The 15,429-nt window shown below is 37.3% G+C and overlaps 1 protein-coding gene across 1 annotated transcript in view; it reads left to right on the top strand.

The window, feature by feature from the left end:
• Nucleotides 1–13,891, top strand: part of TLN2 (talin 2) — a 138,429-nt gene extending 124,538 nt beyond the window's left edge. Inside the window, exons 55-59 of the mRNA XM_053954916.1 lie at nt 5,294–5,419; nt 7,189–7,251; nt 7,346–7,528; nt 9,754–9,879; nt 10,804–13,891. Coding sequence (XP_053810891.1) covers nt 5,294–5,419; nt 7,189–7,251; nt 7,346–7,528; nt 9,754–9,879; nt 10,804–10,932 — 627 coding nt within the window. The 3' untranslated portion in view covers nt 10,933–13,891. The remainder of the gene's footprint in view (nt 1–5,293; nt 5,420–7,188; nt 7,252–7,345; nt 7,529–9,753; nt 9,880–10,803) is intronic.
• Nucleotides 13,892–15,429: the final 1,538 nt, after the last annotated feature.

Here is a 15,429-nt window from a genome sequence, read left to right as displayed (position 1 = left end):
TTTGTTTGTCATTTTGTGGAACTAAAATTCATATCCAACTATTTGTTTGATTTGGGATTTCAGTAGCCTTTGTGTCTTTTTCAGATGTTGAATCTCTTTCACAATAGGGATTATAATCCACATCAAAAGCTACTAGCAAGATCTCAGAGTGGCTCAAATAGCACTTTTTCTGCTGCAGACTTGTAGCTTGTATACTCCCAGAGTAGAATTTCCTGTGGTGAACAGGCGCTTTCTAATGCCCAACTTTGACAACACACACAGTGTTGTAGTAGGAATACTTAGACTAGGTAAGGGTTGCTTTGTCTTCTGCTCAGTCTGTGAAATGCAGGAATAGGAGTTATTTTCTACAATGGAACAGACTATCTAGGCAATATCCTGCTTTGGTTAGCAGCAATCATCATCAAGTGAACTTGCAGAGGAGTCCTCAGTTGTGAATTTTAGAATGTTTACCTGCAGGAAATCCATCATCTTCATCATTACTAAATGATGTGGTTGATCAGCCACTAAATGGTGGGTGATTCTCTGGTTTTTGGTAAAGTTTTTTTATTGGTGCAGGGAATGGGAGTAATTTGATTTAAGCTTGAAATTTTGATCTTTATGTTCCACTTTGTCTTTTACCTCTAAAAAACTCCCAATCGTTGAAGGTAGGGTTTCTTCTCATTGGTTCCACCATCTTAATTTTTGTTTAAGTTTTAGATTTTTTTTATTTCTTACTTTCCTTGTTTCCTCTTCATATTTTTGCACCTATCGTACCCTCCATGTTGTCTTAAACTGACACAAATAGCATGCGACATCTTCATTTTCTGCCACTGGGAATCATCTTATCCCAGAGAACAATTTCTAATGAGACATGGTCCTGCTAACTGCTGCCCGTGCTTCATTGTATAATGCTTATTTTGTTTGCTTTAAGTTCTGGTTGTTTGGCTACAAGTGAATGTGCTCCCAAAATGCTTAGTCCACTAGTCCACAGCCCCACTGACACCCCATAAATATCTGTATGTCCTCTGAGCTCATATCTTGGAAGAACTTCGAGGACTCTCCTGAGCAGCTGGTGTTACTACTGTCTGTAACACAAAACATGTTCAGTATTCTCCTTGTAGTGTTCAAGGTGGGAAATGATCTGAGAAGCAATGAGATCTTTATGGTTTATTAAGAAGGAGTTGGCTGTCATGTTTCCTTTAAGCACAATTATTTTTCCTGAATGTGGACTCTTATTTTTTCTGCTTTCCATTTGGAGAGTCAGTTGTATTGCAATGCAAACACACATTCCTTCTGTTACGTAAATACGCTACTTCCTGTAAAATAACAACCCCCAAAACTAGTAATTTTCTGAAGAAGACAACTGTTTTGTCTAATAAAATCTTCATGCTTATACTGGGCAAAAAACACTTTTAAGTAAATAGGTATGGTAGATGAGGTACAACAGGAGAGAGCATTGCTGTCCCTACCCTGTTCTGTCTGTTCTTCATGCTTCTGTGCAGGCCTCTTGCCTTCAGACATAGGTATCTTGTAGTCATTAAGAGTTCCCTGCTGGTAACTTTCAGCAGTTGGTCCTTTGTTTTTTTAACCCAAGATGAATCAAACCTGGATGCCTTTTTCTGCAGGACTCTGTGTGATATGTTTGATATATTAGGTTGTTATTTAATCCAACTATATATCAAACATATTCCTACAGTGTCCTGCCCTGTCTCCGGGGGTTTTAACATAGTAGAAGGCAATATGAAGGAGTACAGACACTCACAAGCAGGTTTAGAAGACTTCCTGTAGACTCCTAATCTAATTTGATATTAAATACATACATGGAGTGCTCCTTTATCAATAGAGTTGCTATTGGAGAGACTTCAAAGTTGTGTAGGGCTCTTTATGACAGTGAGCAGCAGCTGTGCCAAAAACTGACTTTCACTGAAATGCTTATTGTGCTTTTCATGGCTCAGTGCAGCAACTTACTCATATTGGTTTGCTCATTATAAAGTAGATTAGAGGTGCTTGAAAATAAAATGGTTTGTCTTTTGTAATTTTTGCTGTTGTTTTGCAATGAGATTGGGAGCTCATTTTTTTTCCTATTAACCCTGACTTTATTTATGCTACCCCTAATAATGGAGATACTGTAGAAAAATGGTTAAAATACAGTACAAAACCATATCTTTTTTGTTTTGTTTTCAATTGCATAATCAACATTTTAAGGATATTCCATTCTAAAGACTTTGTAGTGAGCCTAATGTTTGTCTGTTCTGATGACTTAATTTTCCAATTCATTTATAGCTGTACATGGTTAATAACAGGGTATTAGTTCAGGCTTGAGGAAGATGAGATGCTGGTCTTCATGGGGGCTGCTTGAGGAAGGTGAAGCTAATCACTTTTGTCATAGATCTGGTTTTCTAAAGAAACCTGCTCTAAAATCTCATAATGTGAGATTTTCTGCCATGTATCACATTGTTGCTCTCAACTTTATTCATGAAGGCTGTGAACTGACACATTGTGAGGGTACTGTTTATGAGTGTGAACTTAAGACAGTCCAGGAGACACACTCTTTTAACAATGGGAATGGTGAAGTATTTACTTTTCTTGTAGGGCATTTTGCTGTGCTCTGTCTTGTGCTTCTTCCTATCCTTATTGCAAAGGAATGCTCTTGGTAGAGAACTGGCAGTAACACACCCGCAGTGCTGGCTGAGTGTTGTGCCTCCTCCATTGAGTATCCAGCCCTTAGATGTGTGTCACACCTGAGAATGGTGAAGGGAAAACCACAGAGAAGGACTAGAAAAGAAGGGTTTGTTAGAAAAGATGAAAAGCCAATAGGCATTCAACAGTTTGAGTGCTGTGTAAGGCTGTTACAAAAATAAATTCTTCACAAAAGGGATAAACTGCCAAGAGTTTTTTTTTCCAGAAGTAAAAGAAGTTGAGAGATGTCAGAGAATGCAAGACTTGGAAGTTTGAGAAACCTGACGTATGGCTTGACCTCCCAAGCCCCAGATTTCAGTATAATTGGAAAGAAAGTGATTTGGTAAACAGGGGAGAAAAAATCTGTTACCAGATGAGATACTAAGGTTTAGCTGTCTGTTTTCCACAGTGGAAATTAATCCAGCCATTGTACAATGGCAGTCTTGATAATGCAAGCTTTGATTTCTTGGCATTCTCTTTCAAAAGCAGTAATTTTTGCTTAGGACTTGTTTGCAAGATTTAGTCCACTCACTACCCTGAACTGAGTTTAAACAACTGCTTTTGTTCAGCATCTTTTTGGTGGCTGTTTTTTCACAAATTGAATTCCATCTGAGCACATACATAGCTGTCCAATATGGCCATGAGCATTTTATTAAACGTCAACAAAGACTGACAACTCCTTTGTAATAAATAAGCAGATATTGAAGTTCTCACTCATTTAAGTTTGAGTTCCTAACAGTGCCGATATATAAAGAATAATGCACATAAAATATATTATGTTGGAAATGAGAATTTAAAAACTTGATAGCAAGAAGTCTTGGACAAAAGTAAAAGTGCAATAACAGTCTTTTAAAAGTACAGTAAGTCTGCTAAATTTACTGTCAGTGGTATTTGTGTTGATATTTCTGTTTCAGTCTTTAGTCACATCGAAGTCAATAATGCATCTGTTTTAATAAGGACAGTAATTCTGACAGATTCTACTGGATTCCATTTAATCACTCTGGCAATGTCGTAATTGAAATAACAGTTTCATAAATAAGACTTGAGGCCTGTAGAGGGCCAATGTGATTATACTTTGGTATAATAATGGTCATGATGTGGCATTGCAAGCACTGCCAAAATTTTATGTGGAACATGACTTGCTCACTTTTCAAAGCAGTTTCTTTTATTACAGAGACATATACTTCAGTTGATGGGAATAGCCCAATAGCAAGGCAAGACAAATATTCTTCCATGGATTAGGTGGCTTTTCCTAAAAAAAGAAAAAAAAAAAAAAAAAAAGAAAAACTTTGAAGTGCCAAACATCTTTATCTACACATCTGTTTTGATTTTCAGATAATTCTGTTTTTCTAGTGTCTCTGGATGCTATTGTTTCATCTCCTGGACTTTTAGTTATGTGACAGTTATGTGAAGTGCTGTAGGATTGAGTGCTGCTTGATGGGTCATTTTGTAATTACTTATCATTATCTTTTATTATTTTATAATTGACTATTTCATCAAACCATGGTAACAGGAGGACTAAACCTGACTTAAATTTAGATGGGTGTGCCTAGACTTACAAATTAAGTCCAACTTTTTGGCCCACCTGGCTAGTGTTTCTAAAGTTAGTTGTGTGACACAAGAACATTGTGGTTGTAGTTAGAATAAACCTGTATTTCAAAAGCCTTGTTTCTCACAAAATAGTATGTCCTGATACTGTAGCCACTAGCCCTGCTTGTCATACGGCCTTGGATTACAGTAGGCTTGTGATTGGATCACAAACAAAGTACATTCTGTTGGAATATTTATATAAAAAACTAGGCCCAGGCCTGGTTCTATTTAAAATAACTGCTGTTCATTTCTATCTAATTTTGTTAACAGTTCAAAAGCTAGTAAGCATGCTTAGATGGACAAATGTTTTCAATATTTGTTTAAATTATTTGAGAGTCAGGAAAGCTTTTATAAAACAATAAATTTGCATTTTAAATAGTAAGAAACCTCATTAGGAGGTTTTGCACATGCTTGTTGAAGGACATCCTTTGATGACTGAAGTGTTCCAGACAGACCTTTGGAACATGCTGTCTCCAAGATCACTGAACTGGACTGCTGCACAAAGCTGCTTTCTGTGCTTTTAGCGAAAGCTGTTAAATCCATGCTCTTGCTTGGTATCTACTTTACATTCCTTACTACAGGTGAATGAGACAACACATATTTATCATTGTTCTTTTTCAATGCCTTAAGTCTTTTAAGTATTTAGAAAATGCTTTCCCTAGTTTAGCAATCTTGGAAGCCACTATTATGGCACTATAGAGATAATCTTGATAGGAAAACCAAGAATTTCTTTTCAGACCTGCACTTTTCTGAATGTAGTTTAGACTAGCTGTAGCAGGGGTAATGCATTAGAAAGCTGATGGCTTTGTTTAAGTATCTTGTGTGATGCTCTGTTTCAGTGTGAGCAGGCACAAGGGCAAGCTAATACTTTATGTTGACTCCCAGCTTTAGTCCACACAAAACTCCTTTACAGAAAATGATGATATAGGTCTTACTGACTTTACCTGATGTGTTCCAGAATCTTCTTGTCTCTGTGTATGTCCTCAGTCTTGAAAGTATAATTGCTTTCAGGTGAATGTGTAACATTGTTCTTTCTTGGTTATAGCAAGCAGATGAGACTCTGGATTTTGAAGAACAGATCCTGGAAGCAGCTAAATCCATTGCAGCTGCTACCAGTGCCCTTGTGAAGTCAGCTTCAGCAGCCCAGAGGGAACTGGTGGCTCAGGGAAAGGTGGGTAAACAGGACATGTAGCAACAATAGTGGGGGAAAGCATCGAAATTGAATCTAGTCTCCTAATGGTTCTGTTAAAAACAGTAAGAAAGAAACTTGGGAATGACTAATGAAAATGTAAATTGTTCACGGCTCATCACAATACATGGTCCAGACCTGGTTCTGTTTAAAAAATTCCAAAGTTACATTTATTTAAACCTCACAAGTATGATCAAGTGCTTGGCTCTTCAAATTATTCTGATGTGGGGAATTTTACTGTGGAGGTTTTTCACCTCACGAAGATCTGTGATTCAAGCTGGTAACGCAGAGTCCCACACAGTTTGGGGATCCAAACCCAAATGTCACCATGTACAATATGGCTCTGGACCAGAACAGCAAAAGGCCTCAGTAACTGTGCCCTCGGTGCCTTGTGATTCAATGGGGACACAGGACTGCATGTAAATTCAAGACATTTAAGTGGCCGTGCTTGTAGTTATTGTTGGAATCAATGGAAGGAGTGTTTACAACACATGGCATCCTTTTGGTGTAATCAGAACTGAGATTTTGCAAATCATTTCATATCCATCACTATTTTTCACAGGCAGTATTCTCTGAAAGACAAAATCTAAACATCAACCAGGTATATTGCCTGTGAGAAGAATTTATTATAGGACCATTGTTGTTGTACAGTTATGGTTTCCATTTTCAGCTGATTCTTAACTCAGAGCAGGCTCTGTCATGGATCCCACAATCAGGCTATGCTGTCTGCTTCAGCCTGGGTTCTGGGAAGCTTGTGCTTTTGTTTCTAACAGGACCAGCAAGCACTTCATCTGTGTGGTCTGCTTAAAAATACCTGTTCAGGGGATGATAAGGCAAGAAAAACTTGAAACCTAAATACTTTAGGGACCTAGTGGGTTTTTTTGGTATAACTGATTTTTTTTTTTTTAGTTACATACAAGTGTCACCATAGCTATGAGAGAACATATCTTCTTCTGTTTATGTTGATGCTGCACTTAATGATTTAATTCCCTGGAATTCTCCTTATGCTCAAATGCCTGTTTCCATTTCTTTTAAAACACAAGTTTCTGGACCATGTTTATATTGCACATATTTCAGCCTCTCTCCCAAAGCCACCCAGACCAAGGCAGCTGGGGCTGTGGGTCTGGCAACCAAGTCTAGAGTTTCATTCCTTTCATCTAATATGGGAAGAAAACTGTTTCCAAATTGTTGCTGGTACTGCTGATGCCATGAACACTTCAGTGGAAAAGCCATGCAGAGAAGTGGGCTGCTCTCCTAAACTGCCATTGTTAGGCATGAAGACACTTAGGGGGCTTCTCTGTGAAGCTTTCTGATCTGTACCTTCCCACAGTGCTCAAATCAGAAGAGATGAAAGAATAATGCAAATTCAAATGTATTATGGAGAGAGAAGTAGCTTATTTTAAAGCCTGGGACTTAAGGAATTGCTGCTTCAGCTGTTGCTTCGGCTGTGGCTTCAACCACCAGTAGTCTGCTAATTGCTGGTTATTTTGGTAATTACTTCTGTGTGTTCCAAGAATGCATCAGCTGAAGCAGTATCCTAAGTTGGACACTTCCTGAGCAGGCAGATGTGTGCTGGAAGCACAGTTACTCTGACAACTGACTTCCAGTTGAATTTTCTGCTCCTGAATGTGCTGGGCACAGTCACAGGTACAGGTGTTTCCTTTTTTCATGGATTACTGCTTCTCTAATTCTGAAATAGAGCAATTGTATTTTCTGTTTTTTTGTAAGCTCTCTCTGAACTGTTTTTTCAGGTTGGAGCAATCCCCGCAAATGCAGCTGATGATGGACAGTGGTCTCAGGGACTTATTTCTGCTGTGAGTAATTACTTCTCTTGAGAAAACTGGCACATTCTCTGAAGAAATAATATCCTATGAGAATACACAGTGACTTTATTTTACTGCCTTCTAGGCCCGAATGGTGGCAGCTGCAACCAGCAATCTCTGTGAAGCAGCAAATGCCTCAGTTCAAGGCCATGCTAGTGAGGAGAAACTCATCTCATCTGCCAAACAAGTTGCAGCTTCTACAGCACAGTTGCTTGTGGCTTGCAAAGTGAAGGCTGATCATGATTCTGAAGCCATGAGGAGGCTACAGGTACTTGTGTTTTAATTACTGAAAACCCATGGCAGTGCTATGTAAACACTGTTTCAGCACTCCAAGGTTATGCATGTGTTCAACTAAGTATTTCTCGAAGTGCTAGCTGGATTGTGGTCAGACTTCCTTTGTTTCTAAGGGTCAAGAGACAGCAGTTGTAGATAGAGCATTTCTAAAATGGAGAATCATTGTTAGACAAAAATAAGAGGAGAATCTAATGCAACATCTCAACTGAAGTCTGAGTGAGCTTCTGTACATAAAACTGGTTCCCTTTTATGTAACTCATCCATTAAATGTTGAGCTTCTCTGAACTGCTGCTGAATTAACACTGTGTTTTGATGGGTAAAATCTAAAGTCTCTAGAAGTTTCATTTGAGGATGGTAATTTTTAAAATGACTACAACCTTCTCTGACATCATGCCCTGCAAGCTCAGCCTGGAACATACAACCATTTCAGCTGCTTTTTTTAATACCACCTTTGGTGAACAGTGAAAATTCCCCTTTTTCTTGTACTTGTACAGCTGCTACTAATGGACACTCAGTGCAATAGTTCATGTATGGCTAGGCAGAATCAAATTCAACAGAAATACATATGACTAAGTATCTGAGCATGAGGAACTAGTGTCATCATTTTTTTCAAAGTAGAAAAATGGTTTAAATATTTAGGAGGAAAAAAAATATATGAATGTGTGAAAAAATCTATTTGTTTCTACAGAAAACAGTGGTATGTCAAAGGGCAGTTATAGGGCTGAGATGGTTTTAGTGCTTTATAGTGAATCCAGATTGACATTGCCAAAAGGTGTGGGGAAGGTGGCAGTAACTGGAATAGTGCAATTATCTCTGTAATATCTAGGTGCCAAGATGGGTCTGAAGGAATTTTAAGTGCAGAACAAACAATAGAAACAGGAAAAATAAACTACTAGGGATTTCTCTCAGCTCTGACAGGAGATTTGGGGTTCTCAGTCATTGTGGGCAAATATTATTTAATAGACATTGAATGTGAAAAATTGGAAGGGAATGTGAAAAGGAAACAAGCCCAAGCATGGACTGAAATAGAACTTTGCCATTTTGCCAAGTTTCATTATAGTCCCAGAATGAATAATGAGAGGAAGAGCAGTTTGCACATGGAAATCATGTCCTTTATCATAGCAAAAACAATGAGTTGATATCTACTAAATATTTTTACTGGTGGACATGCCAAAACTACTGAGACTTTTCAGATGGCTTTGCCCCCAGCAGAAATGTTTTACGTAGCTTTTCTCAATAGCTTGGATTCAGGACTTTTGAGTGTCTTGGTTTTTCGTTCATACCCCAATTTGAACTGTATTTCCCATGAATATAAATTTGGAATGCACTGTACAGAATCTTCCAAAACTTAATGAAGCAATTGGAAAAGTTTCCATTCTTTCTGGATGAACTCCAGACTGAGCAGAGCAAATTTCAAATAATTTATCCTTGGGTCATTTCAGTGAGGAAGACTTGAAAGTGAATGCAGCTGGAAATATGGGATAGGACTGGGGAAAGGCAGGGGAACAGGCTCAGAGCTGGTCCTTCCTAGGAAGGATGGAAGGTTGGAAGCTGTGGCTTCCTACTGCCAGTGTGTCTCTAGCATGTTGGAGCAGGCTGTTTTGGGCTGCTGGCAGTATCCAGTTCAGACAACAAAGGATATATATTACAAATATTTGACTGTTTCTCTTTAGAAATCTGAGAATTCTTAGGAAATAAAAGTTTAAATGTGAGATAGCCATGGCTGTGTAAGTAGCTAACTTGCCCTGATTCAAGTCCATTAATTTAAAAACTTAATTGTTTTATAATATCTTTATACACTAGCTTTTAGTTTCTGTTCTTCTTTCTCAAAAAAAAAAAAAAAAGTATGATCAACATAATATAACTTGTAATTTCCTCCACTGCTTTATTTCAAACTTTTTTTTCCCTAAAAAAAATTTTTTTTAGGGAAATTTTTTAGGGAATTTTTTTTCCCTAAAAAAAAATTTTTTTTAGGGGAAAAAAAATCTCATTTGTGACTTCTCCAACTTTCAGCTTCATAAACAAAGGAATTTTATTCTCTCTGTGCCACTGATTTTCAAAGATTAATTTGCTTTTCACTGGTGGAAAAAACCTATACCTTTCCTGTGCAGTCAATCAAAGATGTTTGTTTTAATGTTCAGACAAATCCATGTTAGTTATGTATTTTCCTTATTAATAAATTCCTTATCTTTCTCAAAGGCTGCAGGAAATGCTGTCAAGCGTGCATCAGACAATCTTGTCAGGGCAGCCCAAAAAGCAGCATTTGGAAAAGCAGAGGATGATGACGTCGTGGTCAAAACAAAGTTTGTGGGTGGCATTGCTCAGGTTGGTACAATCACTCCAAAAATAAAGCAGGGAAAAACCATCACAAGAATGAGTGTTACAATGTCCATCTGCTGCATTGCAGGCTGGACAAATCTATTGAGAAGTCTGTGATAAATTATTTGATGCCTCATTATCATGGAACCCCTGACATAAGAGCACAGTGATGTCCTACATGGTATTGCACTTCTTCACTGAGCATTTGCTGTAATATCAATTACCACTGTGCAATAGCTTTTAGAATTCTCTTATGTACTTTAAATGTTCCCAAATCTTAATGAAACAATGATTTTGCATACATTTAAGCAAAGAAATAGAGAATGAGAGATAAAGACCAATGATGTTTTGTTACTGTGACCATAATAATTACTGGGAAACAATAACAATATTTAAAAGTAGATTTCAAGGCTCTGAGGTACCAACTTCTAAATTCCTTATAATGAATGAAGTACATCATATACTGTACTTGCTACTTAAAATATACTGGACTTGATTATTTCTGCATGTCTGTACTGCTGTCATTTTTTCTTTGGCATTCTGAGATGCAGGCAAATACTGTGGATATCTGCAATAAGGAATGTTCCATTTTACTGTCACTCAGACATTATGTTAAGACATGGTGCTTATTCTACATGTCCTAAACCTCACCCTGCTGAATGTTGGGAGAATGCAGAGCTGTAAAATTCATCGTGGATACATAATAAAACTATGGTGGTAGATTCTTTTTTATTTTTACCAAGTGGAAATACAATACTTTTCTTGATGGCCTAGTCCTGGCAACTGGAAAAAATTGAGCAATTCCTGATGAAGTAATTGAAATTAGGTGCTTCTCTGGAGAATGCTCACATGGGCCAGCTGTGACTGTGGTGTCACAGGGAAAGAAATATTCTTTTACAGACAGTATTCCTTGCTGCTTCTGTTTTCCAGATTATTGCAGCCCAAGAAGAAATGCTGAAGAAGGAGAGAGAACTGGAAGAGGCAAGGAAAAAACTGGCTCAGATCCGCCAACAGCAATACAAATTTCTACCCACAGAGCTGAGAGAAGATGAGGGTTAACCGTTAACCTGCTGAGATTTTTCTTCCTTTTATTCTTTTGTTTTCTTTTTTTTTTTCTCTTTTTTTCTTTTAAAGAAATAAGCTAAAGGGGAACAGCACATTGAGAACTGCTCTGACAGCATACTGATATGCCAAGCACTTAGCTAAATAAACTGCCTGTCATACCTTTGGATGAGCAGAGGGTAATAAACACTTGTTCTTTCCCATCTGCTCAGCTGAGGTGCATGATGATCAAATAATGGCACAGTGTTAGGTCCATCATTCCTGTTCCTCCCTTGATTTATATCTCAGGAGAGAATGTTTCACTTTTTACTAAAGATACTAAGTCAGTATTATTGTCACTTTCCTGATGCTTGAGGTATTTATCGTTCCTTGACTTGTTCTAAAACGTTGATAATATTAAGTAGGAAAAGAGTCAAGAAATCTTTCATATGATAAATATCACATGAGCTGGTGGTTGTCCCCCAAGTACCCTTGTAAAAAGAATACCAAGATTAAGAAGGATGTATGGCTGAGTGGAGAAACACGCACGAGTGTGGGTTTGAAGAAGAAACCTATCCTCTTTCAGTGTTATATAGCTGGTTCACCCCAAAACTGGAGGAATTGTCTCTGCAGCTGTTTGCACTACTAGTATTATTCCTTACCTGATACCAACAAGCTTCTGCTTGTACAGTATTTAGGTTTACATAATGTGGCAATAGCCATTCTTTAAAGAGCTCAAAAAACAAAGAAATGGAAACCTTGTCACTGCCTCAATAATAGCAGGTTCATGAAAGAAAATGCTGTTTCAGTTATATACCTCTAATGTGTGACTACTTTTACAGTATTATACACACATACACATGCTCTAACATTGGACTGAATAGTTTGCATTTTGTTTTTTAATTGAAATTATCTGGTTCGTACTGTGGTATTTCTGTTAGAATGTATCTCAGTTAAAAAAAAAGGAAATGCCCAGTACAACAAAGGACTATCACAACTCTTGTTATTATTTTAATAATTACATTTATAATTATAATGTTTTGAAACCTGTGGGAATTGTAGGAGAAAAGCGTGATTTACAAGTAGATTTACAATTTTTCCTGTAATATATTTTTTAAAAATTTGGACTCTAGAGAGTTTGTTTTCATAGTTGCTATTAATGAAAAAGTATTCACCAAGGAATTGCAGAGAAGGAATAGCAGCAGTCTATCAGCAATCTTTGTGCAGAAAGGTACAGTATGCTCTCAGTATCTCGGTTGTGACCTAAACAATAGCAATTTGGGTAGAGTAAGATATTTTACTATATCAAAAAGAGAACACAAATTACAGCAACTTTAAGTAGCAAAAGCTAAACAATTTGAACAACTACAGAAACACCATCTTTCCTAACAATAGTTTCCAACATGTCTCCAACTCCACTCAAGCCCTTCTACACAATAATGGCAAGTCTGTTTAGGTCAAAGGATGTTGCCCCTCCAGTGCTTCTGAAGACTGTGCTGTCCTTAGACCCAGCCAGGTATGTTCAGCTGAGCCTGACTTGTGTTCTGTGCATACCCACCTAGTTGTTGTTGCTGCAGGAAATACCTGTCTTGTAGACTCCCCAGTAACCCCCTAATGGTAGGTTAATCAGTTAAGATAGTGCTAACTCCTCATTTAAGTTACCTGCATGAGACAGAATTATCAGGAATTTTGTTACACTAGTACTAAATATATAGCAAAAATCTGCTAAATAATTAATAAATATTGAAGTGTAAAAAGGTTTTTATTGTCTCTTCTCTGATACTGACATATTTCAGACTTAGTAGAGTTGCTGGAGAATACACAGTCATGAGGAAAAAAGCCTGGTGTACCCAAATGGAATCACTGGCATTGACACGTAGGCTTGTGTGCAAATGCAAACCCTGTACTATCAGATGTGCAATTCCGAGTTCTCTGATTTGCCACTTCAACGCAATTTGGGTTTTTGTTCGACTCACTGTGAACAGTGTCACAGTCTGGAATCTTACACCAAGAAAAAGGCTTCCTGTAAGTCTTTGGGCAGAAGGCTAAACCAATATTTATTGCTGTAAGACCTAAATAAAGACTGCTTTAGTGACGGTTGCTGCTGTTGGTAGGTTCAACTCCTTTGGAGCTTATACCTTTTTCTTTTCTTACCTGGATAGCTTCACTTTCTGATCTCTTTCAGAAAGATCTGCAAGACAGATTTGCTACTGCTTCCCTTTCAACTTACCTTTAACTGTTATTTGATCTCATTAAAGCATGAAGAAAGATGATGCTGTCTTTAACACCATGCCACTATTTTATTGTAGGGATAATACTGATGTAATGTACTTCAGTAAGGATGGTATTTGCCAGTTTGATATAAGCCAAAAAAACCTTGTCAAATGCAGCTGTGTATGGAAATTACATAGCTAGAAAGTTTTATCAGTATGTAGAAGGTAAGAGCATGTTCAAATTGTGTTCTAGAGAAAAGTGTTTGGGAACTCCATTTTAGCACAGCTACTTTGAGTCTTCTCTGTTTCTGATTTAGTGCCCCCTCTTACATCACAGAAAGATTTTTTCCTTAGCTGGGTGTTCCATAGAGGAACCACAGTCACGTGAATAGCTGAGCTGGACAACTGAAGTATTTTTTTACTAAGAATTTTGGGTCTTCATTTGTGAACCATTAAGAGAATATAAAGTCATCCAAAGTCTTTCAACTTTTTTCTTGCTGTTATAATTTGGAGTATCACTGAAGTTCACATGTGAACATCTGTGGATTTTGGAACTAGTCCATCCATTTCTTTGGCATGGGAACTTGCAGCAGGAAGTGACAAGTTGGAGTAAGGGGTAGATGCTAATTAATAAGAAGGACAAATGTTTACTTTGTTCTGTTAACTTGTGAAATGATGAATGAGCTCTGTTGTATCTCACCCTTCTTCATGTGGAATTCACTCTGAGAATTGTATGCAAATTAAAAACAAAATGCCTAAAAGTTCTTTGTGTACAAATAGTCTAATGTCATTTCCCCAACTGTTCAAAAAACTTTTATACTTCAGAAGCCTCTAAAGTTAGAAAAGTTCTGAAACAAAAATTGAATTCAGACTTTTTTCGTATGTCCCTTTCCCTTTGATTTTCTCTATGTTCATTATTTAATTGCTAATGAAGGGAGGAGTACATAAGTCTAGAAACCTCCTCAATCTAAATATGTTGAGATAATGAGTGCATTTTTGTTTTTTATCAGTCCTTATCAAACTGATAAGATATTCAGCCCAGGAGTATGGCATTTATCATCCCTACATATTTTGTAAGCTCTTGGGTTTTGGGTTTTTTCTCCTTTAGGAGTGGGCTTGGTTTAGGGGCACGTAGCTTTCACTGTAAGATTACTCCTTATGTAATTGCATCATGGTTAACAAAGAGAGTTATCTGCCCATAATTGTCATGATTTCTGAAACCTGCTTTTCCACATTCACTGTACTTACATTAAACACATTGTGGTTGGTCATGTTAATGGAACAACACATTTCTGTGGCACAGTTAATGATGCCAAATGCAAAAACTGTTTAGTCACATGAGTCACAACTCTGTTACAAATTGCCCTCATTTACCAAGCTATAAATAAGTGCCATTTTGTCACTTTTTAAAAAACATTTTAAAAAATAAAAAAGCAGTAAAAACCCCTGTTTTTTTTTCTCAAATTAGTGCACTTTGTTGCAGTGAAAGAACCTTCTGCTGAAGATAGTTTTGAAATTTTATTGTTGGAGTTTCTAGGGGTTTGAGCTCTCACTTCAATGTCTTCCCTTCCCTTTAAAGTTTTAACCCCAAGAGAGGCACAAATAAATAAGTAATATATTTTAGTCTAGTCTGGTCTTCACCAATAATGAGCCCCTTAAAAGACTTTTTTAAAGTGTTTCGGGGATTTTTAGGGTTTTTTGGGGGAGTTCTTTTGGTTTTTTGCCTTCAGGTATTTGTGACTTGTGTTGCACTGGTGGTCATGCAAAGGATTATTTTGCTCCTTAAGCAAAATAAGGCTGAAGTTGCTTGTAAGAGGTTAAAATTCCCAGGTGACAGAGAAAAATGTTCCATTTCAAGTTCTGCTGCACAGACAAAACTAGGAGTGTTTACTTTATGATACGTCAGTATCTTTGTATCAGGTCTTCTCTGTGACCATTCAATATTCTTTAAGTTTTTAATATAGAAAAATCAAACACCGGTTATTCAAAGGTGTTGGATACTTGATGTTATACAGGGTTTTTTTTTGGGGGGGGAAGGCAAGGTTTGCTTTTATATTTTCATGATTTACATTTCATTCAACATTTTTTCCAAGTCAAATATAACTCTGTGTGTGTAGGTACTTCAGTTTTCCATATGAAAACTGTGCCAGAAATCTTGCCACTGCTCAGCTGCATTACAAGTACTTTAATGCTGTTACCAGAAGGGGCTGTTTCTGGCATAATTACACTCATGTCAAAGTTGCATCTTTTGGGCATTCTATGTGTTCATCAAGTGGCTCACCAGATGTGTATGTGACATCTC

This window comes from Vidua chalybeata, chromosome 13 (assembly GCF_026979565.1).
Source record: "Vidua chalybeata isolate OUT-0048 chromosome 13, bVidCha1 merged haplotype, whole genome shotgun sequence".
Classification (NCBI taxonomy): Eukaryota; Metazoa; Chordata; class Aves; order Passeriformes; family Viduidae; genus Vidua; species Vidua chalybeata.
Note: the sequence above shows the minus strand (reverse complement) of the source record. Positions and strands in the feature narration are given on the sequence as shown.